Source organism: Anoplopoma fimbria, chromosome 18, assembly GCF_027596085.1.
Source record: "Anoplopoma fimbria isolate UVic2021 breed Golden Eagle Sablefish chromosome 18, Afim_UVic_2022, whole genome shotgun sequence".
NCBI classification, from domain to species: Eukaryota; Metazoa; Chordata; class Actinopteri; order Perciformes; family Anoplopomatidae; genus Anoplopoma; species Anoplopoma fimbria.
The window spans coordinates 12,431,469-12,458,242 of record NC_072466.1 but is presented as its reverse complement, the minus strand read 5'-3'; the positions used below and the strand labels follow the sequence as shown (position 1 = coordinate 12,458,242).

Here is a 26,774-nt window from a genome sequence, read left to right as displayed (position 1 = left end):
CAGGGAAATCAATCGTCCATGTTTCATCTAACCAACATTTTTTTTAAATCGTGGGACAGGGCACAATTATAAATTAGTAGATTATAAAACTTTAATCAACTGGAAATTAAAGAATGTTATAATACTTTATAAAAATCTGATAGAAAAAGCAAGCAAGACATTTCATTTTCAGACTTTCCTGTCTCTTACCTCTACATTTTAACTCTTTATAGGCCTAAATGTATTCAAATAAAATAGTCAGACGAATATGAGCTACCTGTAAAGACCACTGCAGTGCATGATGTCACTTGTGTCCCACCAAACACTCATTACCACAGAAACGCATGTATCACACTGAAAAATGCAACCAATACCATGCCATGTACATTGAAAAATGTTTTCAATTTAATAAAATATGACCACAGCAAATTTGCATCAAATGAAATACAAATGAACCAAGCAACAATCATTGGTTATTTTGTACATATAAACAACTTAAGCGTAAATTTAAGAAACAATTTTTTGCAGAATTTGATATATACAATTGAAAGAAAAAGGTCAAACCCACACATGCAAAAATCTACAGAGATAAGGCATTAAATAAACTTTGCGAAGTTCATAAAACTGCTAAAGATGGGGATCAAATAAAGTGTATTTTTTAAGAAGAATTTAAAATGTTCGTATCTGCAGACAAACATTTTTCTCTGCACTTGAGGATTAATTCCTGGTCGACCACCTGAACAACTTTATTAAATGTGTGTTCTTTTATTAAACACTAATATATATCTTAAAGTTGTCAGTTTTGAGTAAAATGAAAGATTTACTCAGCAACATACAACTTTTCTTCAACCAGAGATACTGTACAGCACAAGAAAACTGTGTAGCTGGCAACTCCAAAACCCATGGCCCAATTAAAATAAAAAACAGCCTCTTGGGATTTGAAAACTGCTGCATCAATTATACAGAATGACTGTTTTGTCAAACTATGCAGCCCTGGTTCATGTACTCATGTAATCTGGACTTAGATCAGTATTCTTAGAGGCTTATGTCTGTCAGTTCAGGTTAAAAATTGTCAAAATAAAAATCTATATTTTCAAACAGAAGCACGGAGCACCTGACTGGCTCACTCCAGATCCCTTCTTGTGAAATACAAAGAGATTTTCTTCATGGTTTGTGGTGAGCGGATGGTCTGAAAAACAAAAAACAAAAATGGTTAAATGCAATATTAACAGATATAGGTCATCCCAATGCATGAACACATTAGCAATGATCAGGAGGGACAGACCTCAATTACCAAACAATCATTCTGTGCAGGTTGACAGATTGTTACCTTTCTACAGAGCTAGGCTAGCAGCTTTCACCTGCTTCCAGTATTTTTGGCAAGTTAAGCTAACATGTAGCTAGTTACTTTTCTGGGACATTTTTGCCTTTGTTAGATAGTGAACACTATAGAAGCAAACAGGAAATGTGGGAATCGTGGGAGCGGGGTATGACATGCAGCAACAGTCCCCAGCAGGAATCAAACCGGGGATGTTGCAATTATGTGGTATGCGTGGTAACCATTCAGCTTATATTCACCGTACAGATATCAGACGATATCGATCAAGAAAGCAAATAACCCCTTCTCCCAAATGTTAAACTCTTGCTTCGGATAGTGCTAATCCTAAAATAACTACATGATTTCTACCATAATCTAGCAGCTGTATCAAAGACATTTTTATCCTGACAAGAAAAATGCTCTACATGAAAAAGTAACCCTAACTACTGAGAAAAGGTAAAGCTGATTAACTTCTGAAGTCGAGATTTTTGTGCTCACCGGTGAAGCTGGGGTCTTGCCTTCTTGTTTCTTTGAGGCACTGGGGCTTCTGGGAGAACTAGGGCTTCCTTGACCTTTCCTCATCTTTTGGGCCATCACTGACAACCAGTCCTTTTCTCTGGGAGAGCAATTCTCCTTGCCCGTCTGTCTCGATGAGACTTGCTTGTTGTCCTCTGTGTGACAGTCTGTTTGTAGCTGGCTCTCTTGAGCAGGGCAGCAGATGCCAGACAGGCCCCGGCTTCTCTTGGCCGCAGGGTAGAGTTCAGTAACACAGTCACACTGTTCTGCACCCCCACAGCCTGCAGATGCACCATCACCGGTCTCCAGCCTGCGTTTGGCCCGTCGTTCTGTGGGAGAGGTGCTGCTCGCCGGGCTCTGGGGACACGGGCTCAGCACCCGGCGGGCCAGAGGGCTGACCTGACCAGGAGATCCACAGCTCGGGGATAACCACTGTTTGATAGAAGATGGTGTTCTCTGGCGAACAGCAGCAGCCGTAGGACACTGTGAAGGGACGGGTGAGGTGGTGCTGGAGGGCAGAGGCAAGGCAGCTCCACTGGGAGCGCAGGCAGCCAGCTGGGGTGACGCCAAGCCGCCAAGACTCTCTGTCCTCTGGTTCTTGGCAGGAGTTGTTTCAGCTCTGATTGAAGGTCCTTAATAAAAGCAGACGTCCTTGTTAGTTCACCATGAATACTTTGAATGACACATTTTGCATTCAAGGGCAGGACAGAAGTAAATTATGACAAAGCATCTCCACATTTCATGCTAAGGTAAGGAAACTATTTATAAAGAATACAACAGCCATCCAAATATATTGTATATATTGTTACAAGGTTGTTCATGATAGTTCTAATGCTTACTTAGAGGAGTTTTTGGATGTGCCCAACCCACAAGGTTAGCCTCTCCAACTGAAGATTGTGCTCCATCCATTTCCCGGTGAAGCCTCCAGATCCGCACAGTGTGGTCATCAGAACAGGAAGCAATCTGCAAACAGAGCAGTGGGGATTAAAAGGAGATTTAATCCATCTGCCTAGCCTATTAAACAGCTCAGCAGGGAAACATAAAAACCTCTTCTCTTTTTTTTTTTAGTCTTTTGAAAAACTAGAAGCATAAATGTTTGTTGGCTTACCTTAGTAAAATCAGTCGGGCACCATGCAACAGATGTCACTTCCTCGCTATGGCCTTGGAGCATCATGGGAGGTTGTTTAGGATCAGAGATCTGAAACGAAAATGAAATGCAAGGTTCTTAAATACACCATCACAATCATCCTAAAAGGCTTTACAAACGCTACAACAATATAGCAACATAAAATAGAGACAGTACCTTCCAGACATATGCGTTATTGTCACTTGAACCACTGGCCAAGAACTGGTCATCTGGGCTGATAGTGGACTTTACATAAAATGAGGAGTTCTGGTGGCCACTGAAAACAGCCACTGTGGAGGAAAACAAACAGCAATATGAGAATCACTTAATAAAAGTTAAATTCAGAAAGCAATTAAGCCAGAAAAAACAATAACACCAATATAAAGAATAAAGTAATACAAACAAATGACATGTTCCTTAACAAGAGGCTAAGTATAAAGGATTAGAAAGAACAGAATTATGAGAGAAAATCACCTGTGTGAGTATTAATCAGTTTATTCAGAGCTGATCAGCAGTCAGATTAGGGCTCTTTGTCCTTCAGGACTTTACATATTTAAAGCTGTCAAACAGTGCCCTCTTGCTTTACCCTCTGCTTCCCATGACGCTTAAAACAAAGGACATTAGTTTGCAGCCCCCTCTAGTGATATGGAATGGTAATTTATTAAATTAGGGATAAACTGGAAAATGTATATTCTGGTATGGATACACTATATCTGTAGTCAGAGTGGAGTCATTGTTTACCTGGAGTCGTTTTCACCCCGCTGACATTGAACATGTAGATACTATCATCAGTGCAGTTACTTATGACGTTGGATCTCGTGGAGTCCAGAACAAGTCCAGAATAACCTGCAACAAATGCAAAACAACATTCAGTTTATTGTTGGTCGTTTGCATATTTTATGTTAACATGACAAGCAGTTTTGTACAAAACTAACCAAGTCTCATGCGCATGCAAGAACCAGGGTACGGGTATATCTGCAGTGGGACAGGCTCCTGACGGGAGGCAGTGTAGTTCTTCCTCAGATCCCACATCTTGATCACTCTGGTTCAGATGAAATAGAACATTTATTTGACAATGTACTACTATTTGATTTGAAAGTAAGTTTATACTGACTTGCTGCATAATGGAAACATAAAATAGTTTTTTCTTACCCATCAACAGCCCCAGAAGAGATGAGGGTGTGCTGATCCCGAAACAAAACCACTGTGACACTCTGCTGGGTATCCTGCAAGAGAGATGAAGAGCTCAACGATCTGCCCTCCTTCTGAACAGTCCCTCTGTTTACTTGATTAAAAGTAGCTGAAGAAACTCACCACACTGGGAGCCATGCCACGTGTGCTACTCCGCCTCTTCTTTATTTTGGTGGGAGCGTTTGTCTCTGCTTTGTTATGAGCGCCACTGATCTGTTTCACCTGTCTGTAGAAACCATCTGAGAGGCGGAAACAACAGATAAGATACCCTGACTAATCATGCATTTTCTCCATGAGGCTCTGACAAACCACTAAATATCAAAACAATACAAAAAACAAAACCTTTGTAATTGAAATGTCTAATTAATACCTTTTTTGCTGCACCTGGTGTCCCAGACCATAATATTTCCATCTCTGGCCCCAGTACAGAACACAGCTGTTGAGTAGAAGACAATGTATCAATAGTGTAATACAACAAAGCATCATTAATGCAAAATAAATTATATTTAAATGAAAAATGTCCCAAGTCATGCATCCACCTAGTGTATTTCTTTATTTTTAAATCCATTTCCATTTGTTTTGTCATCCTGGTAATAACATAAATCCCTGGTTATATTAATACAACAACAGGTTAGAGTATATATAAACATTTAAATAAATAACAGGTGGTCATAGCCACAAAATCCAATGTCACACACCCAACACAGTCTTTTCTTGTGTCTTTTGAGAGAAAACAAGGAACAAAATATACCATAGAAACAGTATTTGGTGACTTTATAGTATACCTTTCTCCCATGGTGTGAATGCCACAGACTTTAGGCTACAGAGGTGACCCTTGAAGCTGCCTAACAGCTCCCCTGACTTCACATCCCACAGCCTGGCCATCTGATCACCAGCAGCAGTCACCTAAGGATGACAAATGACCAATAGAATGTATTTTTAAAAAGGCTGTATTTGTTAGAAAATAGTATCAAGCTGCTTTAAATGCTAAAATATAAACAGGAGTAGATATTGAGGAAATACAGAGAATCATAAACTAACAAAGAAACAGACAACATCAATGAATGAGTCAAAAATATCTATGGAAAGGTGTATTAATGCCTAATGCATTTAAATAAACCATTTAAAAGATGTTACTGACATTATGATTCATAGATTACTTATAATATGGCATTTATTTGAATTGTGCTTACCAAGTGAGGCTCCCCCGGTACCCAGGCTATGTCAAAGACAGCATTCTCATGAGCCAGCCATTCTGCAAACATTCACACACCATTAGTCAGATATTTCCTTATAACAAACAGAGCTATTTTGGGGAAAAAAAGTGTCTTTATACATACCTTTAAGAAGTGGCTTTTCACGGCTCTCTGTGTTGTAGATCCTAACAATGCCTTCTTCATTAGCTGCTGCAAGGATGTTCTGCATGTTCCCCACTGAAGAGAGACACACCAGTTAGATGGATAAATGACAACAGCTCCTGGCTCTGTTGTGTATCATTTGAGGATAACATGGCATGTTTAGGTGGGTTACCAGAGGAAAAAGCCAATCCAAAAGGCGGCACAGAGTCACCCAAGTTGCCATAGGAGAGGTGTTCATCGTGTCGGACACACTCGAAGCCTCCCAGCAGAGAGCTCAGAGGGAACCTGGGCCGGGGATCCACAGGAAGGGCTGGGGAGATCAGAGAAGAAAGTCCATTTAGTCAGACACCATTACCAATACTGATACTTCAATTGGGCGATTTCACTCCATAGCATTCAGGAGATAAACTGCAGTATTTATTCTATCTATTGGCTGTAGTTACTTATTATTTGACAGGCTATGATTTGACATTTTACTTCTCACTTTATATATCAGTCATTAATGGCTGGGCAGTAACTCAATATGATCATTAATAGACTTTCACTGGCATATGATCGTTGTGTTCAAATATTTTTTTATCCAGATTATCTTTTTAACAAACTAATTAGAATTTATAACTAAAAAGTAGTCACTAAAGGGCTTGCTAGTCTGGATTTAATAAGTTATGATGAAAATGTACTTATCAGTCTATTGATTCAGACAAGTTTGAGAAGCGTTTTCTCACACTTTATAATATAAGACCACGTTTGATTTCCGTTCGTAAATTTACGTCAATTTGAAAAGCTGAATTATATTGCCACGGGGACAGAAATAGCATGGGACCAAAGAACACCCGAAAAGCCCTCCAAATAACCCAAAAAACATTGATTATCTCACCATTAAGCCTTCGTCTGCCCACTCCTCTGTCAACTATGGAGTGGAAAAGCATCGCTCTGCTTTACACTCCAGTAGAGGACGATCTGAAGTTATTTTCAATAACTCGGAGAAGTTTTTCAGATTAGCTGGAGCCCTTTTCCCCTGCTGTTGCTGCTGCTTGTCTTTCGCGCGAAAATATGATCAGACGCAGGGACTGAATTACCCGCTAAACTGACGCTACAGGCTGCCATTGGTCGAGACAGCCACTTCCTCACGCGCGTCACATCCGCTTCCTTTCAAACCGGTGTTCTGTAAAGTTTACCACAATAACCACCGATGGATCAGTATTTGATTTTATTGTCTACCTTTCACTTAATTTATAATTGCATACTATTGTATTTTACTTCCTTTTTATTAATTCATTATTTTACAGTTCCCCTTTTTTTTCTGGCTACCATGTTGAATGAATGTACAGTACCAGTATCGTTTTATTGGTTCATTTTCATTTTTTGGTATTTTATCTTATATTTTATTATTTGATATTTTATTTATCACTTATTTTATTTATTTTATTTATTTTATTTATTTTATTTATTTTATTTATTTTTTATTTATTTTATTTATTTTATTTATTTTATTTATTTTATTTTATTTTATTTGTTTATTTGATTGTCACTTGTTATTTCCTTTTGTTTCTTATGCACTGTCTTGCTGGCTGGTCTGTCAAAGCACTTTGTAAACCTTGTTTTTAAAAGGTGCTATATAAATAAAGTTATTATTATTATTATTATTACCAGTCAAAAGTTTGGACACACCTTCTCATTCAACTACTTTGAAGAATCTAAAATATAAAACATATTCTGGTTTGTTGACCATTTGTTTGTTTACCACATAATTCCATATCTGTTCCTTCATAGTTTGGATGTCTTCAATATTAATCTACAATGTAGAAAAAAAAATAAAAAAAAATAAAGAAAGACCATTGAATGAGAAGGTGTGTCCAACTTTTGACTGTTACTGTAAGTAGAAATATATAAGCACTCATGTAAGTACAGCATTATTATTCCGGATCAGTATTGCATTATTGCAAGCAGTACTTAAAGACTGCATTTATTCAGGGTGGATCTTATTTTAGATACCAATAAAGTTGGCTTCAAAGTTAACGAGTCACGGGCGCTTTTATTGTGAAAACCAGAACTAGCCCGGAAGTGTTGTTTCCGTAACATCCGGTTAGAGTGTGTCTAATTCCCCGCCTGTACACAAAACGCCGACGGCTCATGGGTGCTGTCAAGGCTGTTTTTTTTGTTTTTTTCTGGTGACAAACACAACTAATCAATAATGTCGCTGTCAACTGCACGCTCTTTCCTGTCAGAGGCTTGTTATGGAGAACAAGAACTTGACGCCAACTCCGCTCTCATGGAGCTGGACAAAGGTGCGGAGCTAGCCTGCTAACAAGTTAGCATCGGTTGTAGTCTGATGCTGTGTGTTGTGTTTTCTCCATGTGTTGGTTTTGCTCAACGTTACTGTCCATATGAGACCTCCCTGCTATTTTGTGAACAGTGAAAATTGCTTCATTTCCAGGGTTGCGGTCGGCTAAGCTGGGAGAGCAGTGCGAGGCTGTGGTGCTCTTCCCCAAACTCTTCCAGAAGTACCCTTTTCCCATCCTCATCAACTCTGCATTTCTGAAGTTAGCAGACATCTTCAGACTCGGGTATGGATGCTTTACGTGGTATAAGGACGATAGTTGCTTAGTGACAACATGTTAATGCTTTTAAAATACTCATTATACCGTATCTCCATCTTTGATGATTCCGACCAAACTACCATATTTACAGTTGTCAGTCAAAACTAATGCAGTCTATGACTAGATTTAAACAGCAATACATGTAAATATTACACACACCTTTCAATAATGTACTAATCAATTTAACAGCACCGCTAAGTACATCCTGAAATATGATCATTATGTTGAATCAACGCCTCTCTTAAACAAAAAATGAATAGTATAGCCTTCATAAAAGGTGAGATTCAATGCAGGCCTGGTGCATAACACAACATTACATTTACCTACAGTACCAGTCAAAAGTTTGGACACACCTTCTCATTCAACTACTTTGAAGCATCTAAAATATAAAACATATTCTGGTTTGTTGAGCATTTGTTTGTTTACCACATAATTCCATATGTGTTCCTTCATAGTTTGGATGTCTTCAATATTAATCTACAATGTAGAAAAAAAGAAAATAAAGAAAAACCATTGAATGAGAAGGTGTGTCCAAACTTTTGACTGGTACTGTAAGTGTATCTTATAAACTGGCAACCAAAAGCATATCAGGTAAAACTACTTTAAGTACGTTTGTTGTACTGAGAAAGCAAATTATTTTAAATTTGGTGGTCTGGTGATTCCTGATAACATATATTTTTAAACCTTGAATAGTGTATATATTAAATCAAAGATTAGTTAATTTACAGTAAGCAGTCATTAGTAGCATGTGAATGGTGTGTGATAAGTTAAACTTGTTTTATTGTGGCACAGATCTCTTTGTTTATAAAAACTTGTCTCTCTGATTTCAGGAACAATTTTCTGCGCCTCTGTGTGCTGAAAGTAACTCAACAAAGTGAGAAACATCTCGAAAAGATCCTTAATGTTGACGAATTTGTTAAAAGGGTGTTTTCAGTCATCCATAGCAACGACCCTGTGGCCAGAGCCATCACTCTGAGGTAATAACAGATTGTAATACCAACATCTGATAATGTTGTACTACTCTACAGACCCAGAAAGAATGAATGATTTCCTTTTTGTTTCAGGATGCTTGGTAGTTTGGCCTCTATTATCCCAGACAGGAAGAATGCCCACCACAGTATTCGCCAAAGTCTGGACTCCCATGACAACGTAGAAGTAGAGGCTGCCATATATGCTGCTGCAAGCTTCTCTGCACAGTCAAAGTAAGGAAAATAGTTTTGCCTCACCTGAGCTGTAGTGCGTATATAAGGGATGATGTTTTATATAAGATAAATTTGGTGTGTTTTTTCAGAGACTTTGCAGCGGGGATTTGCAACAAAGTCAGTGAGATGATTCAAGGTAAAAAATCTCTATTTAATACTCAAATATAACAGATCACTTTTACTAAAACATGGGGCGTCCTGATTACCTTTTTTTAAGCTTTGAATATTATATAATATATATAATAGTAAATATTCCAAACAACTATACATTTTTTTTAATGAAAACAATTCAAGGGTTAAAACGGGTGATTACATGTAAATGTATCCACAGTCGTCATAGTTTACTTTTACTTTACTTTTTAGAACTTAAAGTAAACAAGTGAGCATTAACATGTGGTCAGTGTAAACATTGTTTTCCACGCTAAAATAAATACAGCCCGTTTGATAATCAAAATTAAACATGAAGCTTAAGAATTATTGTACATTCGAATACCAACAAGTACCAACTGAAAGCGAATCTGAATGTCTCGACATTTTGAGCCGGCGCTCAGGGATATTCTGTGAATACTTATTATATTTAGTCCACAAATGACTCATCGCTGTTCAGCAGATTTGTGTTGGTGGGCTCGTTTTGTCTTGTCTGTAGAGACCATCCTCTTGAACTTCCTTCTCAACCTCAGGGTTAGACACTCCAGTGGAACTGAAGCTGAAGTTGATCCCCATGCTGCAGCACATGCATCACGATGCCAGCTTGGCCTCCAGCAGCAGAGAGCTTCTCCAGCATCTGGTAAACTCTTACCCCTCCACCCCCATGGTCATCGTCACCCTGCACACCTTCACCCAGCTGGCTGCCTCCTCCCTCATCGATATCCCAAAGCAGGTAATAACATGACAGAGCTGTACCTCATTGTTATAGGTCGGTGACTGTATTGTGACGTTCATTCATAGAAATCTTTATCTTTGACATTTGGCTGTTAATGAGATGGATCTCAGGAGATTTTATTATGATGGCCAAATACATTTTTAGAATTTTCCGTTATAGTCTTCCATATATGCAGTACACAATTGAGCCACATGAGGGGTCCTGAATGTTTGTTTTGGGCTGATTATTGTAGCCTACTTATAACATTTAATCTAATATGAAAGGCTGTGTACATTCTGTTTAAAAAAAAACAGCGCTTATTAACTTCGCCTATATGCAGTCTCATTTATAAGGTATTTAACATGTGCATATGATTTAATATAACTGCATAAAACAAAGTTTTGATATATCTCTTTAAAATGGCTGGTTTACCTATTCAATAAATTGTAAGGTGATAATGAAATGGCAGTTAAAATACACATGAACTTTTATTTATTGCACAAATTCGCTCTTCTCACGATTTATAGAAAAGGCCTGCTGTGAATACGGTTGCTTTGTTTTTGGAAAAAGTGGGTCCCCAGAAAAAACGTTTGTGAAACACTTTTATTTGATTTCTTTTCTGTACAGCTGCAGCTCCTCCTTCAATACCTGAAAGATGACCCAAGAAAAGCTGTGAAAAGACTCGCAATTAATGACCTGAAGCTTTTGGCTAAAAAGGCTCCTCACCTTTGGATCAGAGAAAACACTCAGGTAGAGTTTCAGATTCTGACACTGTAGTGTTGTCTTGATGGTGGTTTATACTCTGTAGGTAATCTGTTGTGTTTCATCTCTGCAGACCCTGTGTGAATGTGCCCTGAGCAGCCCTTACAGCAGTTTGAAGCTGGGGATGTTGGCTGTCCTCTCCACCCTCTCTGGAACAATTGCAATCAAGCAATACTTTAATAATTTGACAGGTTGTGTTCACATTTAAATACACAATTTAATTTCTTATCTATGTAATTGAGAATTTTATTTTTTTAGCTTTAATTGCTGTTATTTCTGTTGTGAAGAAGGGATCGACTCTAGACTGATAGGTTCTCCTCTCAAACACTCTTCTCAGGTGGCTCTTCAGTTCCCCTTCGGCTCACTGACCTGGTTAAACTGGCACAAGAATGCTGTTACCATAGCAACCTGGCAGTGGCTGCTCATGGGGTCATAGTGCTCTCAAACATCGCCATCTCCTGTCCAGAAAAAGGTTAGTTACAGCGAGTGATGCCCTGGGTTAGGAATTCTTCTAATGGCAATTGCTCATCAACAGCTTTAGCTCACACACCCACTGATGTTTGCTCTTGTGTGCCGAGGCATAAGTGTTGCTGTATTTCTCTTCCTCAGATATAGTACAGTTGGAGCAGGACACAGTTTTGGGCGTGGAGTCCCTTCTGATGCTTTGCAGTCAGGACAGCAGTCCCAGCTCACAGGCCACACTCAAAGTAAGACGACTTTATAGCCAAGGCATTGATTGGATGAATACATTCCGAATAATGCTGGGTACGATTGGTATGTGTTTGTATCACATAGTACAGAGAACTGTCAAATTCTGTAAAATGGCATCAAATGCCTGGACAGATTTGTATTTTTTTTTTTACTTATTCTTTATATAAAATTTCTGATTTGAATCTAAATTGTAGCAATTATAGTTGTTATGTGACTGCTTGTGTTGGCAAAACATTTAAAAGGTTTGGCCTCTTTTGGTAAATTGAAATTACCTTTTGAAAAAAAAACATGAAGGAAAACTTGGGTATCTTATTGATAATAGTGTCATATTTCAAATGATATCCAGTCATAGTCAGTTAAGTGTAGGGTGAAAGTGCCAATGCCGGATGTTTTTGATTAATTAGTATTAACATAGGAATGTATAACTTTGCAGCGTGAGCCATTTAGGATGCAGTATTTAGAATTTTGACGCTCTTTAAGTTTGTGTTATTTGATATGTGTTCATCTTTAACATCTGATGGACAAATGAATGCAACTAAAAGAGGGCAGAATTATTTTGGTAGAATTGCTCATGAAAGCCAAATGTTGTTTTTAACACAGCCAGACACCAGCACTACTTATCTAAACTCCTTGTCATCCAACTCCTGGAAATGGAAATGAGGGCGTTTACCATCATCCAACCCCATTATGAGTTAGTAACACCCATTCTTCTACTTTCCTCGTCCAACCCTAGACAGCCCTCACCTCATTGGTCAAACTGCTGAAAAGTCGCCCACATCTCAGTCAATCAGCGGTGGAGTTCCTGCTCGGCCAGCTCCATCTATCCTGTGACTCCTCACGCGTTCTCATGTGCCACGCTCTGGCAGCCATCGCCACCCACCTGCCGGTGTTGGGCGACGGCATGCTGGGAGATCTGGTGGATCTCTACAGAGTGGCCAGTCACTCCTCCACTGACAAGCAGCAAGAGCTTCTGGTGAGAGAATGAGCAAGAGTCAGACATCAGCTACTGCTCAAACAGTAAATTAAAGATTTAAGAGACTCATAACGGCACTTAAATGTACCTTATAAGCACAGGAGACTCGCAACAGCATTTACATGACAATTAAGTTGTAATTGCGTTGTATCTATGTTCTGTATAGAAATAGAACTAGTTTTGTTTTTTTAGCAGAAGCATTACTGCTCATCCACAACTGTGTTAGAATAGCTGACGTGGCATTCAGCTTAAAAATGTTCTCGTATTTATACTTGTATGTCTCTTTGGGATTTCAACACTCATCCTTCCCACGGTGATTGCTGCAGGTTTCCTTGGCAACAGTGATTTTTGTTGCCAGCCAGTCGTCTCTGTCAGCTGAAGTGAAGACTGTCATCAAACAGCAGCTGGAGAATGTTGCTAACGGCTGGACGGTGTACCGCATCGCACGACAAGCCTCACGCATGGTAATCTCTTCTACTAGTACTTAACCAGACCTATACTGTAAAATGGCTTAACCCTAAAGTCTTTTTGTAGAGCTGCTAAATGTCTTCCAAGGCAGAAGCATCTATTTGTTTGCATTAAAAGACGTCACAAGTGCTGAAGAAGCCACATAGTGCTGCTAAAATCCAGCACCTGACACTTAATGTAATATTCTCATTAATCTGCAGGGATGCCATGAGTTCTCCAGCGAGCTGTACCAGAGTCTGCGGACCCGTGTGGCATCAGAGCACTTCTACTTCTGGCTGAACAGCTTGAAGGAGTTTTCCCAGGCGGAGCAGTGCCTCAGTCACGTGGAGGACGGAGACTACAGTGGAGCCATGAGTGCCATCGCCGAGGCCCTGCGCTCCTACCAGAAGGGCATCGCTTCCCTCACAGTCAGTTAACTCTCAGGCATCTGCTTGTCAAAAAATGTTAACACAATCCCTCCTTCTACTTCACTAACGACAGATGCTAAAAGCTTCTGGTACTCCGTCTGGAGAGTATTGTATTGGAGCTGATTGATTCACAGCATCTTGAATTGTTAATGGATTAAGTCACCTAATACCTGATTGTGTTTTGTTAGGTCAACTCACCAAGACACTGTGAGACTATTTCACCGTAGTGTTTATGTGCTGTGATCTGATTAATCCCTCCCTCCAGGCTGCCAGCACTCCTCTGAGCCCGCTCACATTCCAGTGCGAGTTCATCAAGCTGCGCATCGACACCCTGCAAGCCCTGTCGCAGCTCATTTGTACCTGCAACAGTTTAAAGACCAGCCCTCCTCCGGCCATTGCAACAACCATCGCCCTCACCTCAGGCAATGACCTGCAGCGGTGCGGCCGCATCGCCATGCAGGTAAAAAACACTTCTGCTGTATTCACATGGCATCGGGCAGAAGGGGAAACTCCTTCTGGATGTTACAGGAGAAAACAAACTAACTAGTCTGATGGCAGGATGACAAAACAAAACATGCTTGAAGATATGTTGCTATGGTAATGGAATAGTAGATATTAAATACAAATATTTTGTGTCTACGATTTTATGTCATTATTCTAGTAATGCATGTAGCTGTTTGATGCGACTTTCTCTAAATGTTCTTTTGCAAACGTAAACAACTTTGTGAGCGAGCTACGCAGTATCCTATTGCAAATTCTCTTACAGAGGACGAAAAAAAGTTACTGTTGCTGGTATTCTCTGCCAGTCTGTCCTAATTTTACTGTCCTGCTCTCTTCCACTTAAATGATATCCGGTTTGCCTGATTCCATGTGAAGCGTCATGTCAGTGTGGTAGTTACAGTCGGGACCCATTCTCTGCAGATGCCTGCAGGGAATGGGTCCTTTTTCTAAGGCTTCAGTTAGTCATGTTGTAACATGTTGTAACATGACTAACTTAGTCATGTTGTAACACAGCGCATACTCACCAAATTTCTAAATGGGATCAATTTCTCAACATTTAGGGGAAGTTTTGACACGCATCATTAACCAGAACCCAAACTGAATGAGAGGGGACGAGATTATAAATAGCCCCCCGTGTCCAAATGTAGTCAATCATCAAGCCTCTGCGTTTTCTTCTTCTTTTTTCCCAGATGAAGGTATGCATGGATGAGTTCAGAAGTCTTGCAGCTCGCTACGCTGATCTACACCAGTCGTCGTTTGACGCCGACTACGCCACCCTTCGCAATGTGGAGCTGTATCCTCAAACATGCCTGAGTCACATCACACTTGTCTATTTTGACAACCCCGGTTACTCTGCTGTTTTGTCTTTAACTTTCTGCTGCTCAGACAACAACAGAGCTGTTTGCTCGTCTCCCATGTTATAGAAGCGCTGATACTGGACCCGCAGGCAGCAAGGTGAGAGCTGTTGTAGGCCACAAAGCTGGAACAATGTAAATTCATTTGTTTGGTGTTCGGTGGTGGGAATTCTAAAGATAAATTGTGACTCAATTTCATAGTTTATCATTCTCAAAAGTTTAAGGAAACGGCTTTAGAGTATAATTACTTCTGGTCATTGACTCGGTTCAAGGGGTTTTTACTGGCTTGACATGTGAGAAAAGGCAGATTCTCTGTGGCAGACTTCCAGGAAAGTGTTAAGAAAAACGTTTTAAAGGTGTTCTACGCAAAAATCTTCAAAAAATATCCCTGTCAATCTTCACTCATGACCCACTAGGAGTGTGGGTGGTTTCTGTATCTGCAGAGACTCTGCCCTCTGCCTGTATTCTCTCTTTTCTACCGAGGCACAAGGCCACCGTTAGCATCTGTATGATACAGCTCAGGTATTTGACGACCTTGGATGAGGCAAAAATATTTTTAAGTTTTATTTCTCTGACTCACGGCTTTGTTCTCGCTTACATGGCTCCCTCTCTTCATGCTGGCCTTCATAATAAACCATTAAATGTTTCATATCGAGAGAAATGCCACCGTGCTATAACCAGCTACAGCATGGTGTATGGGTGTAGTTGCTTTTTCTGTAAACACATTTGCCGTAGATGACAATGTAATAAAAAAAAAAAATAATTTCTAATTTGATAAAAAGATGCCATGTACTTGTTTTCAATTGAAAGTGTTGCTGTAACACACAGCCCTGAAGCCTTTTCTCCTGGCAGACATTTTCCTGTAACAGATTGCCTCTCTCTCTTTCTGTCATCTAGTTTTCAGGAGTATGGCACCCTGGGGTCGGTCCAGACAGAGAGTGAATATGAGCGACTGATGATGTCTGTCTTCACTCATGTGTTGGAGGAAGTGGAGGGCCTCACCAAGAAACACCCTCCTGTTTCACACTTGGTAAGATTAATATAAAAAACCTTGAGATCACATTACTTATGCTAACAATTTATCTGCAGTCAGTCCAGATTCATAAAGTGCTAATGACAGAAAAATGCTCTGCTTTTATGGAGTATTATATATGTAGTGCACTTGTTGAGTGAAGCTCATTTTACTGCTACACTTCTTGTTCTCTTTGAAGTTAGCTTTTTATGTATTTCTTATTTAATTTGAGATAGTTTTGGAAACTCACACCTCTTTATGCGTCTTAACTGGATATCGTCCATTCCGGCCTGTTAATGTTTTTTGATCTCAAGAAGACTTTTACTTGGTTAAATAAAGCATGATGACTTAAACTTTATAGTAAGCAGCAACAAACTTCTTATAATGTTAATAATTGCTGTTGTTGTCTTGCAGCATACGGGTTGTCTCTGTGATGCTGTCATAGCTTTGCTCAAGGTCCCGCTGTCTTTCCAGAGGTACTTCTTCCAAAAGCTCCAGTCAACGAGCATTAAGGTACAGTTACATATTTTATATTCACTTTAATAAGAAAAGCACCAAAAAAATGAACATCCCAATTTACAACGATAGATGCCAAACAGATGGTAAAACTTTACAAATGATAGAGAGCTCACTGCGAAACTTTCTATTACTAATGAATGATTAATCTCTTCATTAGATAAATATATGCAGTACACCTTTAAACTTACTCTTTGTGTAGTTTTATTAGATTTACATACCCTCGAGGCTACATAAGTGTACCGTCATTTTTTTGATTAATTACAATCGACAAAAGGAAGAATGGAAAAGCCACACCCTAATAACGGATCAACCTTTTGGCAAATTTCCCCCAGACATTCCCTGGTTTGTGTTGCAACATTCCGAACAGTTGCAGCTCCAGACAGCCGGCTCTCTTTAGCTCTCTTGAAGCTGACTGATGTACGTTTTTTTCCCAAAAACAATTTTCCAGCTTGCCCTCTCTCCTTCCCCACGAACGCCGAGTGAACCAATCCCAGTGCAGAGCAGCCAGCAGCTGACTCTAAAGGTAGAGGGAGTGGTGCAGCATGGTTCAACGCCAGGACTCTTCAGGAAAATCCAGTCTGTCTGTCTCAATGTCACTTCAGTCCTCCAGAGCAAGACAGGACCTGATTACAAGGTATCTAGTGTTTGCACTCATCTTTGGTTATTGCTCAGATAGTTTGGGGAAATGCAAATATGTCAGAATTATGGAAATCTGAAGCGCAACCTCCTGTGCTTTTATAATATGGTCTTCTGATTGCTCTTCGTTCCATGTAGTGAAGCTCAAATCTGTTGTTCTGGACCTTTTTATTAAACCGTGCAAATACAGCTCAATACTGTATTTATCCACAGATCACGCTGTTCTGACGTTTGTACTCCCATTTGTTGCTGCTCCAATGATGATAAGACCAACTCAAATATGTGTCTTATTTTTTCCCCTCTTTAGGTTCCACTCGACACTAAAACTAATGAGATCGAGCAGCAGGTGGAACCCCACAACGACTACTTCAGCACGCAGTTCTTGCTGAATTTCTCCATCTTGGGCACTCACACCGTCACCGTGGAGGCCTCCGTGGTGGATGAGAGTGGCATCGAGTGGAAGACTGGGCCCAAGACGACGGTGTCAGTCAAATCCCTGGAGGATCCTTACTCCCAGCAGCTCCGCCATCAGCTGCAGCAACAGGCTGGAACTCAGCCGGCTCCACAGAGGAGTGCATACGCTCGCTTCTAGCGAATGTGTTCTCAGCGTTAAAACTGTTTTTGATAGTGTTCTTGACTGGTTTTGTAGAAACTGAACATGTACATACTTTTTCAATGATTAAAATAACAGATTTAAATTGAATGCTTAATATTGTATGTAATCCTTCTGAAATGATATTGACGAGGTGTAAGGACACTCTAATGCACTTTCACAGTACACACATTATTGGCCTTAAATCTGATCTTTAAAATGATCCGCATAAAGGTCGGCCAACAGTGAAAGTAAAATTGCATTTAATTCCCTGTCCATATTCTTAATCCAGTAGTATTTTATGTGTGCAGTAATCTCTAGGACTGTAGTATTTAAAGTCCTTGGATTTAACGTGTCATCTGTTCTACATGAAGTGTAATACCATAAAGAGCCACCAGGGGGCGGACTAAAGTCATTAATCGGACATCATTGTCTACAGAGCACTAAAATCTCTTTAATGTCAAATTCAGACATGTCTGAATAACAACTTTGATATGTGTAAGCATTTAGACTTTTTGATTAGATGGTTGCATGTGTTCATTCCTACAGTGTAACGTTTAATGTCATCCTATATAATTATAAGCTTTCATATCTCCTCAAACATAACTCTTAAGCTCCAAACTAGCCTCGATTCCAACATACAATAATATAATACAAAATTCATGCAAACTCCAATAAGCCACGCTTTTTCCGGTTAAAATTGAACTAAAATCATCGATTTTAACAGTGAACTCACGCACCCACACTGGTGATGTAACCTGGAAATAACTCGCAGTCGGAATTGAGTCCAGAAGATATAAGATGAAGTCATAGGATAAAGTCACTGAAGTGGCAAAGCGTTCTTGTTCTTAGAAACTGAAACCAGCAGCACTGGATGTCAGAGTCTGCGCACTTACCGGCTACGAGCTGGCGTCAGGTGAACCCACGAGCGTCAAGTGAGAAAGAATAACCAGAAAAGTCACGCACCTTGTTTTCTAAATAAATCGTTTTACCGAACATACAATGTACATTGAAATGCATGTTTAAATCTTACTTAATATTGAATGTAAGTCTAAGCATATTGAGATAAATAATTTATTCAGATTGATCATATGGCAACATGTTTAAATTATTGCTTTTCTTAGTGTATTTCTTGCAAGTTAGTACTTGTTTTCGTTTTTTCGCGTTTTCCTATTCGTACACTATGTATGTATTCGTTTTCCCTCTCTATGTCAAGATGCATTGATGTCATTTTTCAATGCTTGTTATTCTTCACACTGTTTCACATTGGATATCGGTCATTTCATTATATTTTATTGAATTTAGTATTTATGTTAAATAATAAGGGATGAAGCTCTTGCATTATTATATATAAATATAAGGGTCATTTTATAGGTCGTTGTACAGTACCAGTCAAAAGTTTGGACACACCTTCTCATTCAATGGTTTTTCTTTATTTTTTTCTACATTGTAGATTAATATTGAAGACATCCAAACTATGAAGGAACACATATGGAATTATGTGGTAAACAAACAAATGCTCAACAAACCAGAATATGTTTTATATTTTAGATTCTTCAAAGTAGTTGAATGAGAAGGTGTGTCCAAACTTTTGACTGGTACTGTATATACTGCCAAATTATAAGTATGAATTTGTAAATTATATTTAGTATTGCTGATCTGAATCTGCATGGTAACTAGTTACTAAAGCTATCAGCTAGGTCTAACTTTTGTGGAGTAAGTGGAGTAAGCATAAAATATAAATATTCAAGTAAAGTAAATAAACTCAATAGTGTATTTAAAATAAAAACATACTTGAGTACAGTACCAGTCAAAAGTTTGGACACAATGGTTTTTCTTTATTTTTTTTCTACATTGAGGATTAATATTGAAGACATCCAAACTATGAAGGAACACATGGAATTATGTGGTAAACAAACAAATGCTCAACAAACCAGAATATGTTTTATATTTTAAATTCTTCAAAATAGTTGAATGAGAAGCTGTGTCCAAACTTTTAACTGGTACTGTATCTTTTTTCTTTTTAAATATCCAGCCATTATAAAAAAAAAAAAAAAGATTCCTATCTCGACACCTTCCTACATACTACGCTTTTATTCTGAAGGCCACGGGGACTCGTTTCCGGTGTCGCGCCTCTGCTCCGGTGTGTATTTTGACGCTGTGTTCATCGAGGTCTGGGGACAGATAACGGGTCCAGCCAGCCTGCAAACAAACAAAAAAAAACACCCCGCTGTTGTTCGTGCTTCATGTGCATATATGTCTATGTTTACACTCTTTACATCCTTATAACCAGCGGCGTTGTCTCCCGGCCCGACCCGCCTCTCCTCCAAAACCCGCAGATGGGAGCTCGGTAGCTTAGCTAAACCGACGACGACGACGATGATGATGATGATGATGATGATGCATCATTGGAATTATCCCGGTATCTCGGACTGAGATGGAGCCAGCGACGCTCAAGTGGAGCTGCTTGCTAGCTAGCTAGCGAGCTAACGGAGCCCGCCGGGGGATCGCCGTGCCCGAGGAGCCGCATCACGGTAGCTTTGATGGGCGCTGCTGCAGCTTTATCGCACACGGGTTATTCACACGGTACATCAGACATTTCCTCCCCGGTCCCCGCTGGATTTGAGAGACCCTGACTGGCCATGTCAAGTAGCGAGGTGTGCTAACGTAACCGTGAAGGGTTGGCGACACGTGACACCGTTTATCTCGCTGCTACAGCCCCGCGCGTCTCCGGCCGTCCTCCGGTGCTTCGGTTACATTCATCGGGTGAGTATGACATCTGTGGTCCGGCTGCAGGAGGCTTTGCACCAGCCCCCCCCACCCCCATATATATATATATATATAAATATATATCCATATATATATTTATTTATATATATATTTATATATATATCCTACATCACGGCTGGTGTTGCCTCATAACACCCGCTATATGTGTCGTTTGTGCCGTAATGATTCAGTCCCCGGGTTGTCATGTTTCTTCACATCTGTCCCCGTTATGCTAACTCAGCCTAGCTAGGCTAAGGCATGAAGTGATCCATGATCCACCGAGTCACGTGCGACTGGTCCTTTTATGGTCCTGTCTTTGCATGCATTGCTTTAAGGGCTAGGCAGCAAGCAGGCAAGCAAGCAGGCAGTCAGTCAGGGAGAAAACAACAAACAAAAGAGCCACATTTCAGCTTAAACAGTCTTGAATGGATAGTCTGGAGACAGCGTCCACTACTCGGGTGTTGCATTTGACATGCAGTGAAACAGCCTCACCTTCAGCCGGTTAGAGGCAGACTCACTCCTCTGGGTCTATGTATGGTGTAAGATAAGATAAGATAATCCTTTATTAGTCCCACAGCGGGGACATTTACAGGATTACAGCAGCATAGAGGATAGTGCAAACAAGAGACATGGTTAAAAAAAACAAAACAAGATCAAAAATAAGTATTATAAATAAGCAAATGAGCAGTAAAGAATCCACAGTAACTGAAATATTATATATACAGACAGAAACTGTTATAACTATTCTATTGCACAGTGTATTAGTGTCTAATGTTTGGGTTAGTTGCAGGATCTGTGTCCCGCACATTAGTTTGTTTACAGTAAGAATAATGGTGAGTACACATATGACTTTGTCTGTGTTCACACAAGCCGAGGCCCAGATGCTATAACGGTGGCTGTGTCTCTGTTGCAGACGGTGTGTATCAGGATGGCACAGCTCTTGGACGGGGCCAGCAAACTGGGCTGGGTTCTGCTCAAGTCTGTGATCCGATTTGTGTTCATGTTTTTCAACAACTGTGTAGCCATCCCATCCTACTGCTTATACCTGGTGCTCCTCCAGCCGCTCAGAATATGGGACAGCACCACTTTCTGGCACGTCGAGGGGATCATGTTCAAGTGGTTGCTGGCCATGGTGTCTTCATGGGGCTGGATCGCGGGTTATACAGGTAAGAATGTGTTCATGATGTATACATATAGCCCTTGTTCCACGTGCTGCTTTGCATGCAAAGATATTTTTTGCATGCTGGACTCAATGATAAGAGCTTACTGCTCTTACACGCACAGGATTGTTTCCCAAACCAGTTAAGTTGCTCCTCAGTTTGATTCGTGTATTTACTTTTAAGTCACAGAGTTCACCACCTGTTTACCTGAAAAAGAAACCTGACAATGTCTTAAAAAAAAAAAAAGCCCAGCAATTTGGTTAACAACATTTCTGTTCGAACCATCTGAATGGAAAATGATCTGTTTGCTACACAATATCAAAGTTACAAGGCTGTTTTCTAACCCGGACAAAGATTCGGCCGTTAAATGAAATGTGTCTTGGCATAATGAATACAGTGTGAACCAAAATGTAAACATTTTAACTTAGCTTATATTTGATATATTGATGTTAATATTTCTCCGGTGTTGTACAAAAAGAGCGGAAGACATATACCATTTGTTTACTGTCGTTTAGCAAATACAATATATTTTTCATCTAGATGGTTCGAAGAGTTATGAGGATTTTCGAAATGCATCTTCAGTACAGCAGGAAGTTTTGTTTAACAACGTAAATACAAGAGAGAACCAGACCAGGGCTAGTTGCTCCTCAACTCCTGATTATTGAACAATGTGTGAATATGGACACAAATGTGGAGTTTCTATCCCAACAAATTGTTTTCCCCTGAATTGAAAATCATTCTGAAACAGGGCTATGGCATGAATGAATGAATGAATGAATGAATGAATGAAAAGTAGAGGGTTGAAGGAAAATGAATGGAATGCTTATCTTTGTTTTGAATCATAAGTGGCACAGCTGCTTGTTGCTCCATTTTCAATGGATCATTTCCATATAATCAACATAACTTGCTTCTTTAAAGGTGGTGTCATGAGAACGCCCTCATCTTGAAATGCATAGTTTAATCTATTCCTATTTGTATAGTTAGATATGGTCACATTTGTACTATTGGTGTATCTGGCACTATTAAGCATTCAATGACAAGGAGCCTTTGCTAGTTTCAGCTTCTTAAATGGGAGGATTTGCTGCTTTTCTTTGTCATAAATGACAGTGAATGAATTACCTTTTTTTGTTTTGGACTTTTGGGGAAGACAAGACAAAGACCTTTGCATATGTCCCCCTGGGCTCTTTTCAATTGTTGTTCATATTTCATAGAATACCTGAGAAAGTTATGGGCTGATTTATCAGTAACTCAAATAATTATTGTGGCCCTAACTACTTCTTTTTTTACAAATTCCTGTGAAGGCACATATATGGTTTTGGTATTAATTGTACAGAAACACTACAACAAACACACATAGCTGACACATATGATAGAAAAACGGCAGGACATCATGAGTGTTTGTTTGTCGGCTCCTCTCAGATGCCTGGTTGAATGTCTTGAAGTGATTCAGGCAGTCAGTGGTGTTCGGTTGCGCTGAGCTGCGAGCAAAATGCTTACAAATTGCTAAGTGGTGAACATGGGGAGCAACAAGGCATGCTGATTAATAATGGAAAGGGTGCAGCCTATAGGACACCTGCTCTTGCGTCGACTAATACGTGTCACATAGCTTGGTTGACGGTGTTGGAAAGTGAGATAACATACGGCCATATCATGCAAATGGTGGCATAAGTTACATTTAGACTATTGGGTATAACATACCTGTCATTTTCAATCTGGCAATTCTTAAAACAATTGTATGTACTTTTCTACAGAGCTGTGTGTATTATTAGGCTTTGGTCCATCCCACACCTGCTCCTTTTTCTGATGCAAACCAGATTTGAGTTATTGTGACTTAAGTCTGAACAGTCTTATCAGAAGTTATGCATTTTTGCAGCTACAGTGGGCCGTCAACCAGTTATGAGGGAACAGTGAATTATCAGGCCACGAAATAATTTTAAACTTCACCTCAATGCAGGAAAACTTGTGAAGTAATTAAAAAAAGATTGCTGATGGTGGCCACAGGATAATGTGAGTTCACTCTTAACACAAAGTTAAAAGCCTCTAAATTAACTTCATTTAAGGAGCCACACACTCATAAAAAGAAGCAGGAGAGGAAAATGTGTCATTTAACAATGAGTTACATTGTATTATATATGATGAGCTCCGCTATGATTTTAATTTTAATTAAAGTGACCTTGAAATCTGAGCAGTAAATCAATTTAGAATAATAAATAATGGCGATTTAAACATAGCACCAGGTAAAATAATGTTAGTGTAGGGGTCAGAGCTTGTGAGGATCAGTGTGGTGACCAACATCAAGGACACTTTGACAACGATGGTTCAATCAACCCTGTTACCTTTCCCTCAGTCCTCAGTCTTGTGTAACTACCAGTTCCACGTAATGTGAACGACCTTTGAATCCTGACAACACATATCTTTTAGATGCTCCAGGTTTTGTCAATGGTCCCAGTTTTGTTGTCACATTTACAGTGCTCATTTGTCTGCATGCTTTCAAAGTTAGAGGTGCAAATTATTCACCTGTTATTATCTGTGCCACTGGCTTCCAATGCAAACAACTAATTCCTGCTTGTATGTTGTATCGACAAAAAGACAAATGTTACATTTTGGTTGCGTAGTTACAGGAAAAGCATTGATTTTTCTATTGCTGTTTTGTTCAGCCTCCACTTGCACTCAAGAAATGGTTAATGTGTGTCAGGGAAACGGGGTTACTCACTCATAGCTTGACACACTCAAGTCTGGAAGCTGAGCTTCGGTTAACATAGGAGATGGAGGATGTTGCATCACCTCCACAAGGGGAAGCAGAACAATGGTACTGAGATACTATACAGTTATGTTGTCAGCTCCAAATACTGTCTCATGCTGTCATCATCTTTTATCAAAGGAACAATTTAGACATGAAGACGCAGGATGATCGGGGACTTGGCAATTGCAATATTAGTCAAAATAATCATAATTGGATATTTTTTCTAAATCATACAGCTCAAATTTAAAAGCTGTAATAGAAGGTGAAGTAACAAGTCACTAAAGCTGTCAGATCAATGTAATGGGAAAAAAAATACAATATATAAGAATAGAAGTATAAAGTAGCATAGGTTCTGCAAAATTGTACTTAAGTACAGGTGAACACACTCTTGTTGTTCTCAGGTGTGTATCATTAAATGTGTCTTGAACTCTTAACTTGAAGCTAAAGTAGAAGCTGTGATCTGCATGCTTAAAGCAAGTAGATGAGTGTTTATGCTTAGAATACACACAGGTGTGTACAAGGATATTTTCTTTTTACGTTGCACCAAAGAGACAAGATCAGACTAGTTCTTTAGGTGCTGATTTTCTTGGTATGATATGAAAGACGGACTGCATTATTTGATTCAAGGAAAGATTTTACCTGTGAGAAGCAACTATGCACAAGTGAATATCTGTCGCTCCAGACAGATATTCTCCCCGTTGGTTCTGTAGAAATGTAATCATGATAACTGCTGGAGTTCAGCTCAACTCTACCCGGTGAAGTCTTTAATCCGTAACTAAAACAACTGAGCTTCATTTGTTATTAAAGAACGGACTAAAGCTAATATTGCTATCATTAGCTTGACAGCTTGGCTAAGCTGAACATCATAAATCCGTTTTACCAGTGTGTTTTTAATTTATTATACAACAGTAATGGCATTGTAAGGCCAGCTAACGTCAGATTATTATATATGTGATTATATTGAGGCTGCATTTCAAGAGAACAGAAATCTATGTTGCTGTGAACTCAACAGCGTACTCCGGTACTGTTTTTGTGTTCTGCTGATGCTCCCCTTTTCAGTCACCGGCACATTTTGACTAAATCACAGATGCACTGTGACATCAGTGCATCAATTTATGGTAATTCCAATTCGTTAGCCCACTCGACAGGATTCATTTTGATAATTTAAAAACTACAACTCAGAGATCTGTCAGCTTCATGCGTCAAGAATGAATCATCCTGAAAAGAAAAAAAAGTTTGTCCAACGGTTACACAAGTTACCTCAGAAAGTCACCCAGATATTAACATTTTGTAGGAAACCACATTATTTAGTGGCGTTACTTTTATGTGGTTACTTGTGTTGCCACTTGACCTAACCCTCTTGTCCCTTTTGTTAACAAAAGCATGCACAAGGCCTGTTTAGTGTCCCACGTACCCACAGTGGGCACAAACGGGTGCACTAAAGCCAGCAGGATTAAGTCTTCATTGCATGCTCCATGAGTGAGTGGTCTGTTGGGTCTGTGAAGAGATCAGAGGTGGTGACTGTAAGAGTGCAGGCATTGTTTCCCAGTCATCCTGTTCAGACCCAAAGTACAGATGTGAATGCACCCCAGACTCATTGAGGATGAATTGAGATCCAATCCCTTAGATCACATTGGGGAAGGTCGTCTGTCCACATCCCTTTTAGCTGTGTGCACACAAATGTGTCCTGGGTTACATTGAACGACCACCTACTCAACTGATGCGTGTGTATTAGTTGGACAAAAAGACAAGCTATATGATATCCTGATGGACATTTTCACTCTTTTAAACCCCAAGTTTTAACCCGCCTGAAACATGTGAATGGCTTACGCACATGGTTAGATCTTCTAATGCAACTGAAGTAGTAAAACAACGTTCAACAACTTTTTCACCAAGAGTGATATCCATTCTGTCTTCCACTTTAACCTTTTGTCAGGCTTCCATGTCTAACAGCCATGTCTTAGAGCTGAAAAGATTAACAGCGAATCATTGGCAGCAACTTTCAGTCATTTTGTGGGCAAACATGCTAAATATTCACTGGTTCTAGGTTCTTAAATGTGAATATTTTTTGTCGTCTGTGATGGTAAACAGAATGTCTTTGGGTGAGGGACCAGACACCTGTTTGAGGTGTTAAGATGCCACAGTGACCTTTAAAAAATAAATAAATGTCATATCATAATGATGAATATCTATATCAATTTATCAGCAGATTAATTTACCCTGAATAATTGTTTGATGTATAAAATGTCAGGTATCATTTCACATAGCCAGAGTTGATGTCCAAAACCCCAACATTTTTATTTTACTATCATAAAGGAAAAAAACAAACATTTAATCCTCACATTTGAGTAACAGGGAACAGAGGATTGTGTTCACGTCTCTGCTTAAAAAAAATTGATTGTTGTATCAGATTTCTCAAAACCAGGAGACCATTTCTGTGTGTATGCATAATTTAAACCTCTTTAAATGTTTTGCTACCAGAATGATCAAATCTCAGATGAGCTAAGCAGTAGTG

At 39.5% G+C, this 26,774-nt stretch overlaps 3 protein-coding genes across 5 annotated transcripts in view; 2 read left to right on the top strand and 1 right to left on the bottom strand.

The window, feature by feature from the left end:
• Positions 1–414: 414 nt before the first annotated feature.
• dtl (denticleless E3 ubiquitin protein ligase homolog (Drosophila)) lies at positions 415–6,563 on the bottom strand. Its single transcript, XM_054618440.1, has 15 exons — positions 6,366–6,563; positions 5,661–5,798; positions 5,471–5,563; positions 5,324–5,385; positions 4,916–5,036; positions 4,501–4,566; positions 4,254–4,369; positions 4,092–4,165; positions 3,875–3,981; positions 3,681–3,785; positions 3,117–3,229; positions 2,922–3,011; positions 2,653–2,776; positions 1,796–2,445; positions 415–1,168 (listed from the first exon to the last, which is right to left on the bottom strand). The coding sequence occupies exons 1-15, from the start codon at positions 6,415–6,417 to the stop codon at positions 1,103–1,105; spliced, it is 1,977 nt and encodes a 658-aa protein (XP_054474415.1). The 5' UTR covers positions 6,418–6,563; the 3' UTR covers positions 415–1,102.
• A 989-nt stretch (positions 6,564–7,552) lies between these two features.
• Positions 7,553–17,812, top strand: ints7 (integrator complex subunit 7). Its single transcript, XM_054618439.1, has 20 exons — positions 7,553–7,776; positions 7,926–8,055; positions 8,919–9,065; positions 9,153–9,290; positions 9,380–9,426; positions 9,971–10,170; positions 10,780–10,902; positions 10,988–11,105; positions 11,252–11,386; positions 11,524–11,621; positions 12,359–12,598; positions 12,925–13,062; positions 13,267–13,473; positions 13,739–13,933; positions 14,664–14,767; positions 14,860–14,928; positions 15,726–15,858; positions 16,255–16,353; positions 16,808–16,993; positions 17,303–17,812. The coding sequence occupies exons 1-20, from the start codon at positions 7,683–7,685 to the stop codon at positions 17,585–17,587; spliced, it is 2,886 nt and encodes a 961-aa protein (XP_054474414.1). The 5' UTR covers positions 7,553–7,682; the 3' UTR covers positions 17,588–17,812.
• A 2,329-nt stretch (positions 17,813–20,141) lies between these two features.
• The window catches only part of lpgat1 (lysophosphatidylglycerol acyltransferase 1), a 39,560-nt gene continuing 32,927 nt past the window's right edge, over positions 20,142–26,774 (top strand). Inside the window, exons 1-2 of one of the 3 annotated variants that reach the window (XM_054618401.1) lie at positions 20,142–20,353; positions 21,270–21,522. In XM_054618401.1, coding sequence (XP_054474376.1) covers positions 21,285–21,522 — 238 coding nt within the window. In that variant the 5' untranslated portion in view covers positions 20,142–20,353; positions 21,270–21,284. Of the gene's footprint in view, positions 20,354–20,933; positions 20,989–21,109; positions 21,190–21,269; positions 21,523–26,774 lie in introns of those variants that run through there. The other 2 variants (XM_054618400.1, XM_054618399.1) reach the window with 2 other exon arrangements.